At 40.7% G+C, this 19614-nt stretch overlaps 2 protein-coding genes across 2 annotated transcripts in view; one reads left to right on the top strand and one right to left on the bottom strand.

Annotated features, from left to right (window-relative positions):
• The first annotated feature begins 660 nt into the window (after nucleotides 1-660).
• Nucleotides 661-15690, top strand: DLD (dihydrolipoamide dehydrogenase). Its single transcript, XM_005481890.4, has 14 exons — nucleotides 661-809; nucleotides 1730-1805; nucleotides 2475-2554; nucleotides 6106-6174; nucleotides 7962-8031; nucleotides 8422-8522; nucleotides 8867-9010; nucleotides 9200-9301; nucleotides 10402-10592; nucleotides 11962-12132; nucleotides 12518-12707; nucleotides 13079-13216; nucleotides 14484-14573; nucleotides 14676-15690. The coding sequence occupies exons 1-14, from the start codon at nucleotides 771-773 to the stop codon at nucleotides 14739-14741; spliced, it is 1527 nt and encodes a 508-aa protein (XP_005481947.1). The 5' UTR covers nucleotides 661-770; the 3' UTR covers nucleotides 14742-15690.
• Nucleotides 15691-17890: 2200 nt separating this feature from the next.
• LAMB1 (laminin subunit beta 1) overlaps nucleotides 17891-19614 on the bottom strand; it is a 42966-nt gene continuing 41242 nt past the window's right edge. The window contains exon 33 of the mRNA XM_074540039.1: nucleotides 17891-18774. Coding sequence (XP_074396140.1) covers nucleotides 18638-18774 — 137 coding nt within the window. The 3' untranslated portion in view covers nucleotides 17891-18637. The remainder of the gene's footprint in view (nucleotides 18775-19614) is intronic.

Raw genomic sequence — 19614 nt, 5'->3', positions numbered from 1 at the left:
GGAGGAGACTGAGGGGAGACCATATTGTGGTCTTGAACATTCTTATGAGGGGAAGTAGACAGGCAGGTACCAATCTCTTCATTCTCATGATCAGTGACAGGACTCAAGGAAACATCATGAAACTGAGTCAGGGGAGGTTTAGATTGGGTATTAGAAAAAGTTTCTGCACCCAGAGGGCCGTTGGGCACTGAACAGGGTCCCCAGGGAAGTGGTCACAGCACCAGTGTGACAAAGTTATAGAAGAATTTGCACAATGCTCTCAGGGGACAGGGTGAGACTCTTGGGGTGTCCTGTGCAGGGCCAGGAGCTGGATCCTGATGGGCCCTTTCAACTCAGCACATTCTGTAAGTCTCTGATTCTAGAGACATCTCAAAAACTGGTGCCAAGAGGATGTGCTAGATTCTTTTTAGTGGTGCCGGCGACAGGAAGTGGAGCAGCGGCCATAAAGTGAAACACAAGAAGTTCCACCTCAGCATGAGGAAGAACTTCCTTACGTTGAGGGCGGCAGAGCACTGGAACAGGCTGCCCAGGGCGGTGGCGGAGTCTCCCTCTCCGGAGACATTCCGGACCCGCCGGGATGTGCTCCGGTGTCACCAGCGCAGTGACCGTGCCCTGGCAGCGGGGCTGGCCGGGACCGCGCTCAGAGCTCGGGGCTCCCCCCGGCGCTGAGGCCCCGGCGCCCGCCTGGCCCCGCCCCGCCCGGCACTGCGCCTGCGCCTGCGCGCGACCGCGGAGTCCTTGAGCGGCCGGGGCGCGGCGGCACCGCCGACATGCAGCGCTGGGGCCGTGTCTCCTGCGCGCTCGCTCGGGTACGGCACCGGCGGGGCGGCGAGGCGAGGGCAAGGGAGGGGACAAGGGACGGAAGCCGCGCCGGGCAGCCTGGGCCTGGGCTTTCTTCAGACCCCTTAGCCCGCCGGGGGCGTGCGTGAGGGCGGGCGGGGCCAGAGTGGCGCCTTGAGGCTGGCGCGGGCCTTGGCCGCGCTGCCCTCCCTGCTCCGCTGTCCCCGTCCCTCGCCGCTCGGGTGAGGCGAGTGGTGGCAGCGGTGGCGGCCCTCAGGGTCCGTGAGCGGCGGGGACCAGCTGTCGTGCGCGTTGTCGGTGCCGGTGTCCCGGTGTCCCAGCCCGCGGGAGGCCGCGGCCGTGGTGGCTGCAAAAGGCGCCGCCGTCAGCCGGCCCCAGCTTTTGGGCTGCGGTGCTGGGGACTTCGCAAATGTTTCCAGGGACATTGTCTACTCCAGTTACAGCGTGATCGGCCCTCGATGTGTTTGTAGCAGCTGCTCTGTGCTGTCCCATTACTTTTTCGTGAAGGTTAAAAAAACTTGCTCTCCCGAACCTCCTATGAGATCCAGCTGCCTGTTCATAGGAAATGGCTGAAGGGGTTGGTTACAGAACAAGACTCTTCATAAACTCTTTGGATATCTAATTTATGTCATGATGTGGTTTGAGAGTTGAAAGAGTTTTGTAGTTAGAGGTGAGCCTGAGGTGAGAGTGACCTGAGAACAGGTGTGATGACAGACTGAGGTGACAGAGCAGGTGAGTGGCAGAGCAACTTCTGCCTCTGGTTCCGGTCAGTGCCCGCTGTGCTTCAGTCCTGCTGTTCCTGTTTTGGTTACTGGTGACAGTAACTGTGTATTCATCTGTGTGTGGCTGAATGCTTATTTTCCCTCAGGGATAGACAGAAACTTGTAAAACCAAGGGGTTCTTTTTATTATTTTTTTATCCTTTCTAGAGAAGCCATTTTGATCGAATTCATCATGGTCTTCAGGGAGTTTGTGCAGTGCCACAAAGGTCCTATGCTGATCAAGGTAATTTCTTGTGAGAAACCTGTTTTGGACGAAAAAACCCCCACCAACCCAAACCTCCACAAAAAGCAAAACAATACTTCAAACTCAGAAATCAGCCTTCCAGATGAAAACTGTGGTTTATTTTCATAATTTGATTTCAAGCTAAAGCTGTAAATAGAAGTTGAAGTTCACCATCACTGTTCATATGTTAATTAATATTCTAAAAGAGATTGTGGTTACAAGATATGGGCTAGGTACAAAGTTCATAGCTTCCACTGCTTTATAATCAATAGAGTTTGCACAGATAACTATTGCAGCCATGTTTTCCCCTTTATAAATTTGTGGCATTCAGTAAGCATTTATGATTGGTGCTAAACATCAATAGAACCTATGTTGGAAAAGATGTTACAGTAAACTATTGAGACATCTTGGGTTAAGTTCTTAAAGACTTTAGAGCAAGAAGGATGGGAAATTCAGTTTCTTGATGTCATTTTACATTATTTTCCTTGTGAAATTTAAGTCTGGTTATTGTGGAATGAGTACTTTTAGGCAACCTTTCACTGTGTCCATAAAGTTATTTTCAAATATGAGATGTAGCTTCCTTGTCTAATCCTATTTCATTAACTTGCATAATTCTTAATGCACAGTTATTCTGCTGAAGAGCAGTAACCCAGCTGTCCTCTGTTTCAGTTGATGCCGATGTCACCGTCATTGGCTCTGGGCCTGGAGGATATGTTGCTGCTATCAAAGCAGCTCAGCTTGGGTTTAAGGTGAGACCTCACTCAGATTGCACAATACTCATCCAGGTTAAGTTCAAAGGTATCTGTGTGACACTGTAATCCTTCTGTCACGTCTTGGGCCGCCAGATGCTGTAGACATCTTTTGCTAATCTTTCTTTACCTTGCTTACCTACAATATGCAGAATTTGAAATGGAGATCTGACTGTATTACTATCTGTAGCCCTGCTACTGACAGAGCTGCTTAGGACAGCTTACTTTTGGTTGGAACTGGTAATAAAATAAGGTGGGCTTATACTCTTGTGAAAGAGAAGGTGGGGAAACAGTGCTATGCAGAAATTTTTCCCTCAACAAAGGGAAAAATAAAGTGATCATGACTGACAAAAAGACTGGTGGAAAACTGTTCTGAAGAACAGACTGAGGGAGCTCAGAAGGAGAAAAAGCCATATTCAACTGATATGCTTTTTGAATGTGATTAGTGAAATTCTGCTGGCAAATGAGAATTTTAGAGGCAAAAATGTGTGTAGAAATACTGTAGTATCTTAATTACATTTAATTATGTTAATCTCTGTTCTGCTTGTTGTCTTTGAGTGCCTTTCAGAAGAGGCACTTTATGTCTGATGTGTACTAGTGGTGTGTCAATTAAGTATTGTGAGAGTTGGATGTGTATAATATATTTCAGATGTTTCTAAACTTACAAAAATACAGAATGTGACTTCAGGGTATTTTTTTGCCTTCACTTCTTAATATGAGGCCAACTAACACTCTTGGCACTGCATTATTGTTCTCATAATTATCTGGAACTCTGAGAAGGTGTTGCTAGCAGTCTTGAGCAGGTTTCTGCTGTTGGTATGTCACAATGTTTCTGAATTACCTAAAATAGACTTCATGGCCAAAATGAGCTCCTGGTGATGAGTTCCAGTGAGGCACAGGAATGGGGGGCCCATGCAGTGTGTAGTCTTCATCTTTCAGTATTTTCAGAACTTGGCTGTACAGGGCCCTGAGCCATGTGCTGCATCATGGAACACAGAATGGTTTGGGTTGGGAGGGATGTTAAAGCTGGCCTTGTTCCAACTCCCCTGCCATGGACAGGGACACCTTCCACTAGACCCTGTTACTGAGAGACATCCAGCCTGGCCTTGAACATTCATGGCTGGGGCACCTGGACAGCCCATTCCTGTGCCTCACCACCCCCACAGTAAAGAATTCCTTCCTAAGAGCTGATCTAAATCTGTGCCCTTCAGCTTAAGGCTGTTTCTGTCCCTGTCCTTGTGAAATGTCCCTCTCCAGCCTTCTTGCAAGCCCCCTTTAGATACTCCAGGGCTGCTGTGAGGTCTCTCCAGAGCCTTCTCAACCTGTCTTCATGGGACAGCTGCTCCAGCACTGTGAGCAGCTTGGTGGCCTCCTCCAGGCTTGCTCCAGCAGGTCCAGATCTGTGTTGTGTTGTGTTGGAGGCCACAGGGCTGGACACAGTACTCCAGGTGGGGTCTCATGAGGGCAGAGTAGAGGGGGAGTCACCTCCCTCAATGTCTTTGATGTTGACTGTGTTTGGACAAGGAGGTTTGAGTAGATGGCCTCCTAAGGAGGTCCCTTCAAACTGAATTTGTCTGTAATTCTGAGTGTTGTCCCTCATTGGTCAGTACCCCCACAACTGGGTGTCAGTAACATCTTTTTGGGCATCTTTTAGCCTTCTAATATGTGACTGTACCAAAATATAAGTGTTTGAGATTCCATTAAGTTGTACATCTGCCTGTGACCTAGAGCAAAATAACTGAATTGTCTTTGCACATCTTTGTGAATTACTATTTTGTCATAGTAATTACTCTTGCTTCTGAAGGTATGTGGTTACTTAGCTAGTAACCTGAGAATAAAAGGTGCTCAGTGATGCAGGTTTTAATAAAGATTGTGGCCTTCTGCCACGTGAGTTCATGTTTGAGTATTCCAAAGCTATTTTTGTGGCTGGCTATAAAGCAGCTTTTGTTGGAACAGTACTGTCCTTGAGTCCTTCATATCTGTGATTAACAGTAGGATACCATGCACAAGGGGGTTAAAAATTGCCCTGGATTCTCTTTTTCATCATAGTAAAAAATAATTGTTACACTGTTTCACAGCTAGTAAGAGAGGAGAAAGTGCTTGGACATACTTGTGCATGTCACCATTATCATTGAATAAACATGTAGAATGTTTTTAGTAGACTGGCAAAAAGATTGTATAGTTACACCATTCATGGAAGAACCTAATTCTGCTCTACTGAGTTACTTAGATTTCAGTTTTAGTGCTATTTCTACTGGCACAAGCATTGAGCCCTTGTATCAGCACTGCAGCATCCCATGTTGTTGCCTGTAGTGTTCTCTGGGTTTTGGCTTCCCCAAAGCTTTGCTTGGCCTTGTCAGTGAAGTTTATGTGAAATGGATGAGGCAGAACATCCTTGTTGGGTAAAGGTAGGAGCAGTCTGGTGCTGTTTGATCCATGGTGCAGCTTTTAAAGCCCTTGTGTTGTGTTTCATGTACTCATGTGCTTAAAACAAGAGGAAGGGGAGGTAGGGGATGAGCATGGCTCAGAATGTTCCTGTGATTTGATTTGGTGAATTCTGCTCTTCATGTTACCATCACCCACCTTAGCACAAAAGCAACAATTTAAAGAAATTGTGAAAGGTTTTCACCTAGGTAGTTGCCTCTCAGTGGACTGGAGCTCTCAAGAGTGTGAACCAAGGTTACAATTATTTTGAATATGTGTGGACCTTCCAAAGAAGGAGATGCCAGTTCCTTTGCTTGTACAATTCCTTCTCTGAAGGAGATCTTCCTTTGCTCTCCTTCATTTTCTCCCAGTGATCTGTTTTTAAATGAAGTTTTGGCAGTTGTTTTTGTCCTTTGCACACTTTAATATTGTCAGCTTAATGAGAAGGAGATGAAATATTTTCCATCCCTGTTGTTATTGACCTTATTTTTGTTTGGTTTTGCTGTACTTCATTTTTGTTTTTTCTCTCTTTATAGGTGTTGGTACAACTTTATAGCACTGGGAGGAAATGTTGTTTGTGTCTTGGGGGTTTTGTTCTGTTTTGTTTTCTTGAAAGAAAAGATAGCTCCATGGGATTTTAATCTATGCCAGTTCACTTACCAGTTGTTTTCTTGTTTTTATGAATCTTCACATGATTTACATGTTTTGCTTCTAGCAGTTTTTTCTGTAATTGTTAGGGGAACATCTTTCATTGGACTGAGTCTTGTATTTATTATTTACTTTGTAGATTTTTGTGGTAGGACTACAGAAATGCATAAAAGTAGCACTTGTATGAATTGTGCAGTGGCTGTTGTTTGCAGACAGTAAACTGGTGCAGTTTGGTAGAGAATTTGGTTGCAAGGAGCTATTTTGTGGGTTTTAAGTTAACAAAAAATGAGGGACAGAAAACATGAGCTGTAAAATAAATCTAGGAATTAAATTAATGGGACACCTGTAGAGGTAGAATTACTAGACAAGTAGCCAAATGTCTTTGTCATCAGTTCTAAATTGTGAGAGCCCATAAGGAAATGGTGGCAGAGTATTACTAAAAAATTCTTTTTTTTTTCCCCTCTGTTGTTTTTCCTCAGACTGTCTGTGTAGAAAAAAATGCAACATTAGGGGGAACCTGTTTGAATGTTGGATGTATTCCATCCAAGGTAAGTTGCATGTTTGTCATAGCTTCATTAAAAGCAGCTGACACGATGTGCTTCACTTGGAAGGAGATCAGGAAGGAGTTTCTCAAGATGGATGTCCATGTAAGAGTGGCCTGCAGGGTGAGGCTGTGGAGTGTGGAGTAAGACAGATGTGGAGAGAAAGAGCTGAGTCCAGCACATGCACTCTGAAAGAAAGGAGAAACAAGAAGAAATTAATAAGAACTTCTATTTGACGTTGTCAGTCTAGTTTAAAGTAATTTCAGACCCCAGCTGTTGCTGGGGAATCTGCCTCAATAGCACCCAGCAGGTGGAGGAAGACTGCTAAGGCCATGTTTGTGATGGCTGTAGTAACAGACATAACATTCTTAGCAAGATCCCTCCTAACTGTGTTGCTGTTTCTAATCCTTTTGCTCAAAAGGCTCCATTAGCATGGGAGGAGGAAATACAGTATAAATACTAAGGGTTTTTTAAAATTTATATTAATTTTTCTAAACATTTTAGTAATCATTTTAATGAGGTTCAGAGGATCTTAATATATTGAAGCACCAATGAAACATGTTAATCCACACAGTGCTACCTTGAAAGTTTGAAACTACTGCTGGGATCTGCTTCTCAAGTACCCTATTATTTCTTTATCCTTTCTTATGAAAATACTGTTGAACCCATGGCTAAACTTGAATGCTATCTAGAATTCATTTGAATTGCAGTAAACTTAAAAAGAGGATACGTAGGCTGTGTACACCAAGGCAGTAACAAATGATTCAAATATTCTTTTCCAGAAAACCACCCAAAATAATACCTTGGGCATGGATTTTTTTTTTTCCTTTCTAGTTGCTAATGTCTTAAGCAGTGGCTGCATCTTTTAAGTAATGTGACTGTTACAGATTTGGGGCTGGGACACTTATGTAAAGTAGAGAAATTACTTTTAACGACAGTTGATAAAAATTATAAAAAATAGAATTATCTTATTTTGATAGTATTAGTTTTACACATATGTAGATAAGGCAAGTATTTCAAAATGCCCTTTGAATCTTCTACTGTGCCTACTTTAGATTTAAGTCTGTGCAAACTCACTTTGTCCTTGCAAAGATATAGATAATTTCATATTTGGGGTGGCTATAACGAATCAATATTCTTAGTAAGATCCTACCTTAACTATATTGCTATTTCTTATCAAAATACAATTATCAAGCTTCTGAATTTGAAGCTACTAATTTTTAGCCCTCCATATAAAAACCATTCTAATTTTACCTAAGAATTTGCAAGATCCATGTACCTGAGCTAGCTCCAAGCCATGCAGCTTCAGCTTGGCTGGCTATGCAGTTACAGAAACTTCAGCACAAAACCTCAAAATTTAACTCATATATGTCTACACAGGTTAAAATCTTGACAGGCATTTTAGTATAGATTTTCCTCATCCAGTTATTCTGTATCTTCTCTTTGGCCATCAGTCACAGTTATTTTTCTCTTCCTCTATTTGATCTGTTCCTTTTTTTTTGAAATCTCTGTAGATTTAATTATCAGTTTCTATGGTGAAGTGAGCAAAAAGGATAGATGTTGATTTAACTGTTTTCTGTTTCTAGATAAAGTGTGTAACTTCATTGAATGTTTCAGTAGGAGCTAATGTGTACAAGTTCTGTGATTGAAATACACCTTTTCAAATATGTAAATATTGAGCAATAGTGAGAACATTTTGCAAATAGCATCATTATTTTTCCTTATAATAAATACTCTTTTATGTTGTATATGGAATGTATGTCCAAATCCACATTTTTGTGTGTCTGTTTTAGGCCTTGCTGAACAACTCACATCTGTATCACTTGGCCCATGGAAAAGATTTCGCTAATAGAGGAATTGAAAGTGAGTGAAGAGCTCTCATTGCCTGTTGCATAAGTGGTTTCCACCAAGAAGTAAATTTAGTCTTTCAAATCTGATTAGTTTCTGGTCAGAACATTTTTAGAGTTATAAATAATATCCTTTATCTGTCATTTGGAGGCTTAGGAATGTGTCTGCTCTTTGCACTCTGAATATTGGACAGATAAGTTATAGCTGAAAAGTGCAATATTGATTTTCAGCATAGCAGTTGTTGAATGTAACCTTTAGCATATAGTGGGGCCATTCAGCACATCTTTCTGTGCCAGCTGTTAACTGTGTTGAGATTAGCTCTTTTAACATTACACACTGCAGTGCTTGATGTAAGTTTGTAAGTTGTTTTAATGCTTGATATAAGTTGTTTTGCTTTAACTTTAGTTACAGGACTCCGTTTGAATCTAGAGAAGATGATGGAACAGAAGAGTAGTGCAGTGAAGGCCTTAACAGGTGGAATTGCTCATTTATTTAAACAAAACAAGGTTAGTTTGGATTATATACTGAGATATATCCATTTTTTAAATCTGAATTTCTTACTTTTTACATTTTCTCATTGCCACATAAATTAGAGTGACTGATATGACAAGGGCAGAATTTGGATGCTTCTCTTCCAGAAAACTTTTAAATGCTTAGTGCCTTCATTCTTAATCTGCTTAAAGGAATACTATACCATTACTATTCCTACTAGCATGCAGTTACTTTGTGATTTGTACCAGATAGAGATGGAGAGAGATGTTTTAGCAGCATCTCTAAGCATTAGTGAGAATCAGGTGAAATGTAGCCTAACTTATTTGAACCTGACTTCACTGTGTTCTGATTATTAAAGGTTGTACATGTATCTGGGTTTGGAAAAATAACTGGCAAAAACCAAGTCACTGCAACTAAAGAGGATGGCAGCACACAAGTTATCAACACAAAGAACATACTCATAGCCACAGGCTCAGAAGTGGCTCCCTTCCCTGGAATTACTGTACGTATCTGAACTTCATTGTACTTCCTTTTCAGTGTCTCATAGCCACACAGTTTAATGTGCAATAATGGTTTGCACCTGACTGCACTTCATGCTGTGTGTGTTTTGTATAGAATATGTTAAAGGTGTTTTGTATAGAATATGTGAAAGAGGTTGCAAACCTCCCTTTGTGCATTTCTTTGTCATTAGATTGATGAAGATACCATTGTGTCATCCACTGGTGCGCTGTCACTGAAACAAGTTCCTGAAAAGATGGTTGTCATTGGTGCAGGAGTCATTGGTGTGGAACTGGTGAGAGGATGTTTAAACCACTTGACTTTTAATTTGAAAAAGAAAAATGTGTTATTTTGTGGCTGTATTTGATGGTTTTGCTGTGCTTTAACAGTTCAGTGAGTTGTTGTCTCTTCAGTCTGTTCAGACTTCATAGCCTGCTAGCTCCATTTTTTACCAGAAAAGCTGGGATAAGTGTTTGTTGGGTCAGTACTTCTGCAGCTGGTTAGATAAGCAAAGAAATTAGAGAGGAACATCCAGGGTCTTGCATAATTATTTTTCTCTTTTGGAGGGGTAGGGATGTGAGGGAATGCCAGGGTAATCAGGTGAATTCTTGTGTTTAGTAGTTAATCTCAAGAGATGATTAATGTGATCTGGTAGTTCATATTCTATCAGCCAGAAGTAGTCACTGTGTAGTTCACTGTGGTCTGAATCCTTTTACCTCACACCTACACATTTCAAAAAGAATTTGTATTTGCTGGTCTTGCAGCTGCTTGAATCTGTGCCCATCTGCCAGGTGGTTGCTTAACCTGCTGACTAATAAGCTGGGAAAGAGTAAGCAAAGTGAAATTCTGTATTGGGTGGATGTGGGTAACTGTAGGTAGATACCTCCAGGGTGTATGTGGGTTTTGTTGGTGAGACTGATGATCATGGTTAAGGTTATAAATACAGACAGGGCCAGCAGAAGCTCCATTTTGTTGTGTAAAATTTCCTTAATGTGATATTGTTTTGATTAATTAGTAGTGGTATTAGGGCACCACAAGCAATTCCCTTTGGGTTTTCCTTTCAGATTCTTTGATTTTGAATTTCTTCTCTACCTATAGTATAAAACATACATGAGTTATATTTAGTGATTTTGTTAGCTATTTCCTTAAAAGCCTAATTCCCTGAATTCGATCATGGAAGTTTTGTGTCTGTAAATAAACAATGAAATCTTTTCATGGAAAGGTTGGGGGAAGTTGAACTTGTTTTATTTTACATCATGTTTGTAGAAACTGATCAGTTTGCTGTTACATGTTATCCTGCTTTAGAAGAGTTTACAGTCTGTTGTAAATATTAGAGTAAAAGTATCTGAAATTTGCTTTTCAAAATCTCTTTTTACCTGCATTGTTTACCTGCAGGGCTCAGTTTGGCAGCGCCTGGGTGCAGATGTGACAGCTGTTGAGTTCATGGGCCATGTTGGGGGAATGGGAATTGACATGGAGATCTCTAAAAACTTCCAGCGCATTCTTCAGAAGCAGGGATTCAAGTTTAAACTGAACACCAAAGTCACTGGTGCTACCAAGAGACCAGATGGAAAAATAGATGTAGCGTAAGTGTTTAACATAAAACTAAAGGAATGCAAAATTTATTCTTCCTCCCAATCCATCAAACCTATTTAAAAATACAGTCTGATACTGTTTTTTAAACAGGAATGAAAATTAATTCTTTAGTGCAATGAAATGTTTATCCTTCTTTAACAACTTACAGAGCTCATAATTTTGAGTTTATTTAGTCCTGAGTTGCTTATACAGGAGAGGTTCCATTGACTTGAGGACATTCTGGCATAAAACCACTGTTACAGTGAGATCAGTAATAAAAACAGAGCTCTAAATCGTTATTTTCATGGAAGATATTTGCTTCTGGTATAACTAGCATAAATACCATGATTGTTCTTACAGTCATTTGAAGCCATTAATTCTTGACTACATACTTGTCTTAGGATAAGCCTGGAAGAGATATTATTGTTCTTGAACAGAAATAAATGAAACTACACAAAGAATTTATTTTAATGGTCTTACTCAAGACCTTTGAAGTTTTATACATGAACAGTTAATATAGAAACACATAAAGCAAACTTGCTTTGTAAAAATCCATAAGTATGCACTAGTACTGTTTGTGGTTATGGATTCTCTATGCAGAGACTGTCATTTAAAAATTGCTTGATGTTACTTCACGAAAACAAGCTTAAATGTTTTTTCACTGGAGACTTACTATGGAGACTTTTAATTGCTGGATCACTGTAGCTTGGGACAGTCTGTCATCCATCACTCTAAAGGTCCAGGATTTGGGCTTCTTTGCATGCCATGCTGATGCTGGTTGGATCTCTCATGTAGTCTGTTTCTACTTTTAGGGTATCATTTTGGTTCAGAGTGTGCTTTTGACCCACACTTCCAGTTATCCTCACTTGCCATGCTTTGGTTCTTGTGCTCTCAGATGACGTGAACTGAACTTGTTCTGGGTGCAGTTAAAGACCAGATGCACTTGAGGGATGCCTGGGATGCATGGCAGCTGCCAACAGGTGTTTGGTTCCTGAGCCAGGAGAAAGCTTGCTCAGAATACATGGCCCTACCCCACCCCAAAGTGTATATAGCATATACAAAATATATATACTTTGGGTAGCAAGTGCTCAGGAGCAATGACTTTCCTGTACAGATTCGATCCAATCAGATCATGCTACTTGCTGTTGAAATTACACCCTGATTTTCTCCCTGACAGTTGTTAGGAAATGCAGTAAGAGGTGTTGCCCCTTCCTCCCTCTTCCACTGCTGAACTCTTGCAAGGAGGAAGCCTGGGCCGGGCTGAGTGAAATGCTTTGGGCCCAGCCAGGATTTCACCATCTTGGGTCTTATTAGTTACTAGCCAGAGAGATAAGGCTACAAGTTTACAGCTTAGCATTTTTGCTTTTTGTTTTGCTGTAGTGTTGAAGCTGCTGCTGGTGGCAAGGCAGAAGTGTTAACTTGTGATGTGCTCCTAGTTTGCATCGGTAGGCGCCCTTTTACAAAAGATCTAGGTCTTGAGGAAATGGGAATAGAACTTGATAAGAAGGGAAGAATTCCAGTCAACAACAGATTCCAAACCAAGATTCCAAAGTAAGTAAGACTGATGTTTTTCCTCTTTTTTTTTAGTGCAGAACACTTATTTTTAAAGTTTAACTTACTAAAGCACTTCTGTTTTTTAATAACAGAACATATTTTCCTTTTCTGTAAAGAAAACTCAATATATACTATCATTTCAGTAGCTAAAAAATTTTAGTCAGCCTTTGGAGTTTTGTAATTTAAAAGTCACTGTGAATTTCATGTCACTAAGTACCTCTTGAAGTGTGGTCATTCTGTGGAAACTGCTAAAATGAAGTATTTTAATCTGTTTTTATTAGAATTTTCAGTAACATGTTTCAAACAGACTGTTATGTACAGTAGCCAAAATGTGCTAGGATGTTTTTAAACAGTGTTTTATTCTGTTTCATTGGTCTGATAGCATCTATGCTATTGGTGATGTAGTTGCTGGACCTATGCTGGCCCACAAGGCTGAGGATGAAGGCATTCTTTGTGTAGAAGGCATGGCTGGGGGAGCAGTTCACATTGACTATAACTGCGTTCCCTCTGTGATCTACACTCACCCTGAAGTGGCCTGGGTGGGCAAGTCAGAAGAACAGCTCAAAGAAGAGGTACTGTTTGTTTTCTTTGCCAGCAAAAACTGTTTTTCGACTTTGAGCTTGGTTTCATTCCCTAGTTGTTTATCTAGCTACTTTATCTAAATTTCTGCATTTGAATTTATGGGTTAGGGGATGTGAGTGAATGATGCTCTTGTGCATGCCACTCTCCCAAGAACCACAGTTCTCATTCATGCATTCTGTGACATGAATATTGTTTGTTTGCAAATTAATATTTTTTGTACGTCCTTACACCATTTACAATGATAGGTCACGTGCATTCCTGGGTCTCCTGTTTGAGTTGTGCCTTGCTTCTCCTCATGTATGTAACAGTTGGTTACATTGTTCTTGTTGGTCATTAAGTCAGTGACACATCTCTTTTGCAGGGTGTAGAATACAAAGTTGGGAAATTTCCATTTGCTGCGAACAGTAGAGCAAAGACAAATGCTGACACAGATGGCATGGTGAAGATACTTAGTCATAAGTCAACAGACAGGATGTTGGGTGCTCACATTTTAGGCTCAGTAAGTATCTTCAATTGTGCTTTCTTAGCCTTGTAACATTCTTTTTATTTAGTGTTGCATAGTTGTTGAGTTAGAAGTGGTGTCTGTAAACAGGAAGGTTTGAGTTCTCCATACTTATAGTTTTTTCCAGTTCTGTTCTGCACCCTAACCTCCTTCCTACTTTTTAGTTCCTTAGGTATAATGAAAAAAAAAGCCCAGCTTTTTTTTTTTTTTTTTTTTTTGTTTCTTTGACAAGTTTTGTGTGGTGAGGTTTTTGGTGTTGGTGTTTGTTGTGGTCTTTTTTTTCATTTTGTTTTTATGAATACTGCTAAGTACTTGAGAGAACAGCAGAAATTGTTGATTCATCTTTTGGAAGTTGAAGGAGCTGAAAAGACTTTGTCTTTTTCATTGGTGTTTTCTTTTTTCCCTTCTCTCCAACTAAAGACCTCAGCAAGGGTGGTCATCTTATGCTGCAGTCACCAAATCTGGGATCAGTAATTTATGGAATTTAGAGTAAAAAACCTTTGGGATTTTCCCTGTTTAGTTTTTTTTTTTTGTTTTGTTTTTTTTAAACTAAAGTTAGACCCTAATCTTTCTCTGTTTTGTTTCTTAGCTGTAATTTTTTTAAAATATGTTTGCAGAAACGCTTCCATACATTTTTGTGTACAGCTTTCTGTACACAAAAGTTAAGCCAAGTTAACCAAATTCATCTCAATAAGATTCTATGCAACTTAATTTCTCTTGCAGTTGTAGTAATTTAGAAACCAACATGCCTTAAAGGAAGCACAACTTTGTCTCATACCAGCAGATCTAATTTTTAATTTTCTTCATTGGGAAAGGACTGGGGGAAGAATCTTATGGTTGTGGATCTGAGTGCTAAAAATCTAAGAGGAGATTTAACTATTTTGACTCCTCAAATATATATTCTCTTAGTAAATATGCATAAATACAGCAAATAAAAATGAAGGTGTAGGTGTAGTAACATGCCTTTTTTTTGATCTAGTTACCTCTTTAACTTTTCAGGGAATCATTGAAGTTTTGGGTAGGTTTCCTTTCATGGAAAAATGCCTAGCTTTTGCACAACACTCAATGTTTAGATTTATGCTAGGTTTAATCACAGTCACTAAATAGAGTACATTACTTACATTATAGCACAGATGAAGTGCTGGTTAAACCATAACTTCTCTTTTTTAGAAGAAAATGCTTATTTATAAGCTGCTACTAATGCAGCAGAATGTGCACAACTGCTTAAGAATTTGTGCTAATTGCAAGTACCATTAAATTGCAGGGTGCTGGTGAAATGGTGAATGAAGCTGCCCTTGCAATGGAATATGGAGCATCGTGTGAAGATGTAGCCAGAGTTTGCCATGCCCATCCAGTAAGTGTTTTGTGAAGGGGCTGTTAAACACCATTACACAGCCAGGCTGTTACTCCATGTAGCTGTTAATGACTTGTAACTTTCTGTGCTTGCTCCCTACAGACAGTGTCAGAAGCCTTCAGGGAAGCAAACCTAGCAGCATCCTTTGGCAAAGCTATCAACTTCTAAAATGAAAGAGCAAATCTTTGTACATACATGGTACATCTCTGAAAATGGACTGTGGGCCCTTATGGAAGGCTGAATCTGAGGATTTTAGGACTGACTTAAGTGAATATCTTAATTTTAAACATCAGATATTTAAACAAGTAGAGTTTGGAACAAGTGGAATTATCCAGTCTCTGTAAATTAAAACATAAAATTACATGTTTATTTACACAATGAATGTTGCAGAAAAGCAGCCTGACAGAACTCTTTTCTTTTTGGAAACCAAACATTTTGCTGCTGCATGGGATTATCAGGTTTGCTGGTCAGAACTCTGGATGATTGTCCAGCATACCTTGTATTTTCTTATTTGAAGTAGTGTTACAATAAACCAGTTGCATACTGGCACTAAAAATGCCACTGGCACTTAAAATGCCACTGTCACTTCCGCACAAAAATGTGTTTCTTCTGAAGGGATTAACTTTGGTATTTAACCTCCTTCTTACATATGAGTACCAAAACTTGTTTTCACCTAGTAGTGTTGGGAAGTTGGGAGAAGAGGGGCTCGTGTAGATCAATTAAAATTATACTCACTTTTTAAAGAGAAAATTACTGTCTGTGTGATTCTCCACATCAGGTTTTCATATTGAAAACTCTTAAGGGGAAAAACTGAGTGCTGATTGAGAAATGAAAAATTGAAGATAAATTCATTGTACTGCTACCTAATCCCTTTTAGTTTTAAAGCTTCCATTGTCCAGCTCTCTTAAACTTGAAATGCTAAAACTTGGGTAGTGAAGCAGTGTTTGCTGTTAAATGCTATGGCATGAGGGTTATTCTGCACCTTCCACATGTAAGGGCTGCAGTGTCAGCTCTCCACACAATTAATTAAGACATACTTTCTTCTCTTCTGTTTTCTATTTTGTTCTCTCTTTCTATCTCTTCTGTAGCAAGAGAGCTTAATAAATACTTGACACGGCTGGAGGGTCTTGGATTTTGTTTGTTGATTGGATCCTTGTAGTGTCTAGGTTGTTGATTATGTGAGCAAACTCACAAACAGGTGGAAGATCTTTAACCTGTGTATGGAGCATGCCCAAATCCAGTAGTTAAAATTAACTTCTTTTCCAAGGCGCCATTTCTTCTCTTTTGCCAGGCTCTTCTGCCTTGAAGAAAACCTTAATACCTGCTGGTGTTGTGCATGTCCTTTTTCATTCTGCCACTGGACTGAGAAGTGCACATTTAGAAGGTGGTGCTGTTTTTTGGTTTTTTGTATAGACAAGATGGGTATATCTTTCTAGCTTGCTTTATAGCTTCTTATTCAGGTATTGAGCCATTATCCATAGTGAGTGATAGAGATGGGTGCCAGCATTGCCATATCAGTTAATCAGCAGAAGCCAGTGATACTCTTCTTCATTGTGATTTATTAACTCCTACTTTAAATGTAGATGGGGTTTAAACCATACCATCTCATTAAGCTTATCACCATCAGAGGTAGTGAATTAATGTGGATCTGCTTTCAGGTGTTAGTAGGAAGCTGCTGAATGGAAAGTGAAGGTGAAACAACAGAGCAGAAAAGCTTGATTCTTCCAGTAGATCTTGGCATTTCAGAATCACTTCTAACTTAACAAAGGTAAATGTTAAGTGTTAATCATGTGATTGGCAAGTTCTTCCCAGAAGCCTTCTCTTTCAGAAACAGTTTGGTGTCTACTCCCTCCACCCCTGAATACTTGTAGCAGTCTTACTGCAATTCATTCTTGAAGTTCATAAGTTAGAAAAGTTTGTATCTCATTTTATGTTAAATGAAGTTTAAAAAGCCAGGGAAACTATAACCAATAATACTTCTAAGTTTGTACTGGAGACTGAGTTTTCCAGACACTTAAAAATAAAAGTCAAGGCCTTAAAATTATTTTTGTTACTTCTCTAGCTGTCATTCCCATTCTAGTTAAGTGTACAAAAAAGTGTAAAAGTAAAATGAGCTCCTGAGCCACCTGTCAATGGTCTCATGGCAGTTAGGCCTGAGTGGTGCCAAACTGGCACTTTGTAGCAGCTGCTGAGTGTACTGGCAGTGAACAGTGCATGATACTGCTGTCATGATCAGTTCCTTCAGAATTTTTTTTTGTTGTGCTGTTTATAATCTCTGGAGCTTAGGGGTAACTATTGATTTAACCAGAATGCCCTTCAGTTTGCTCAGGTGGTGCCGTATCCTGCTGTAGTTGTCCTGATTTTGATGATCATACCTTATCAAACCTGATTTCCTTTTATCACAAGATAACCCACCTAGCTGGTCAGGGAAGCCAGTTGATGTACCCTTTTTGGATTTCAGCAAAGCTTTTGAAACTGTCTCTCAGGATCCTTCTGCACAGAATGTCCAGCACACGGCTGGATCACTGGCTCACAGGTTGGGCACAAAGGGTTGCAGTGAATGGGTGGCATCAGAGTGGTGACCTGTCACTAGTGGGGATCCACAGGGTTCCATCTTCACTCCTGTGCTCTTCATTAATGACTTGGAGGCAGGACAGGAAGGGCTACTAAGCAAGTTTGCAGGTGATACAAAACAGGGAGGAGCTGTTGAGTTCCTCTAAGGCAGAGAGGCCCTGCACTGAGACCTTGACAAAGTACAGAACTGGGCAGTCACCAACCACTGAAAGTTCAGCAAGGGCAAAGTGCCAGATTCTGCACCTGCATATGGACAGACTGGGGAATGAGAGGCTGGAAAGCAGCACTGTGGAAAGGGACCTGGGTGTCCTGGTCAGTGGAAAGTTTTGAGTCAGCAGTGCCCTGGCAGCCAGGAGGGCCACATCTGTGCTGGGGACATCCCAGCATCACCAGCTGGGCAAGGGAGAGGATTGTCCTGCTCTGCTCTGCACTGGGGCAGCCTCGAGTGCTGGGGGCCGTTTTGGGCACTACAATATAGAAAAGACATGAAACTATTAGAGAGCATCCAAAGGAGGGCAACAAAGATGGTGAAGGACCTTGAGGAGAAGCCATATGAGGAGTGGCTGAGGTCACTGGGTCTGTTCAGCCTGGAGGAGACTGAGGGGAGACCTCACAACTCCCTCATGAGGGGAAGAGGAGGGGCAGACCCTGCTCTCTCTGGTGACCAGTGCTGAGGGAATGGCCTGAAGTTGTGTCAGGGGAAGTTGATGTTGGATATCAGAAAAAGGTTTTTCACTCAGGGGGTGGCTGGGCACTGGAACAGGCTCCCCAGCACCAAACCCAACAGAGTCCAGGGAGTCTGGACAATGCTCTCAGGAACATGGTGTGACTCTTGGGGTGTCCTGTGCAGGGCCAGGAGTTAGACTTGATGGCCTTTGTGGGGCCCTTCCAACTCTGTTTATTTTGTGAGTCCCAGCTTGAATTACCATATAAACTTGGTACATTCATACTTTCAGTGCTGACCTCTCTGTTTTCACTCTACATATCAAGGGTACATATCATTTCATAATCAATAACATGAAAGTAGGCTTAGGCCTAACTGGGTATCACGCAGGGGCTACACAATCCTTTTTGAGTGCTGTGGCATAACTAACTACACATGGATGGTATTTCTTCACTCACTGGTAATTTGGTCTGAGTCACCAGATAATGTTTTATAGTAATAGTAACCCTTCTTTAGAATTACACAGCTCAAGTCAAGATTTTATTAGATCTCTAACCAATGTAAGAACAAGACTTGCTAAAGGATTAATTGGTGTACCATTGCAGCTACTGAAAATAGGCTGGAACTTAATGAGTCATACTAGGTACATACAGTGATACAAAAGTACTGTTTATTTTCAACATCAAAAAGTTACTTTTCTTTGGTTCTGTGGCTTTAAAGTCAATATAAAACCTGTTCACCTTTTCAGGTCTTCAATGTAATGTCAAAAAGAACTAGTATAATACTTGTAAAACCCATCCTGAACACAAGCACTTCCCCCTCCTGTTTACAGGCAAGTGCTGTAAACAGCAACCTTCTGGCTGATTGTCTGTAAGAGGGAGCGAACTGTCTCCTCCAGCTCCACCAACTGCTTGGCTTTGTCTTCCAGCACTTTCTGATTGTTTTCATATGTATTTTCCAAATCTGTAGGCAAAGGAAGGTGAACAAAACAGCTTAATTGGTGGTGTTTTGATGCATGTAAATCATTATAGTTATGGATAAACTACTAATAAAACTTATTTCTGTTGTGGAAGATATTCTCATTGGGGAAAAAAACAAAAAACAAACAAATCCCCCCCCAAATCAACAAATGGCACCTTTTGTTTCCTTAACATAGGGATGTAAAGGAACAAAGAAGTTATTTTCTAAAGGTGAAAATCCAAAAGTGTATTTTGAGGGTTACAATAATTGTACTTCTATGCTCTACGGTGGCTTTTACAGAACAGTGAAACGTTTTGGCTTGTGATGATTAAGACTACTCAGCAAGTCACAGTAACTGTGCAAGAGTAGCAAAGAGGGGAAGAATGAATTCCTGGCCTGGCAAAACCAGAAGGAAAATTTAATTCTGTCTCTGCTAGCAAGAGGCAGATTGCCTTGTTCTGGTTCAAACAACTTTGTCAACAGTAAATGCTAAATTAAACTGTGACCTGGAACTCCTGTGTCCTGATTAGCTTTTGTTTTAAGAGCTTTCCGGGGGGGTGAGGGGAGTACTGTTTGGAGATGGGGGTCTTGCTGGAACAGATGAGTCCTTGGCCTGAGCAGAGTAGTTTTGTTCCTTCCCTGTGGTGGTTCTGGGGACAGTGAGAGGTGCCTCACCAGAAGTTTCTCACCTGTAAGTTTCAGCTTATTCTATAGAAATCTTTGCTTCAAAAGACTGTATTACATCCATAATAATAAGGAAAGCAGATCAAGCCTCAGTAACAAAGTAGTACCTTTTCCCTTTCTGCTAATGAATAGCTGGTCTAACAGCATGAAATTGCTTCA

Source organism: Zonotrichia albicollis, chromosome 4 (genome assembly GCF_047830755.1).
Source record: "Zonotrichia albicollis isolate bZonAlb1 chromosome 4, bZonAlb1.hap1, whole genome shotgun sequence".
Classification (NCBI taxonomy): Eukaryota; Metazoa; Chordata; class Aves; order Passeriformes; family Passerellidae; genus Zonotrichia; species Zonotrichia albicollis.
This window is presented reverse-complemented; position numbering and strand designations above follow the sequence as displayed.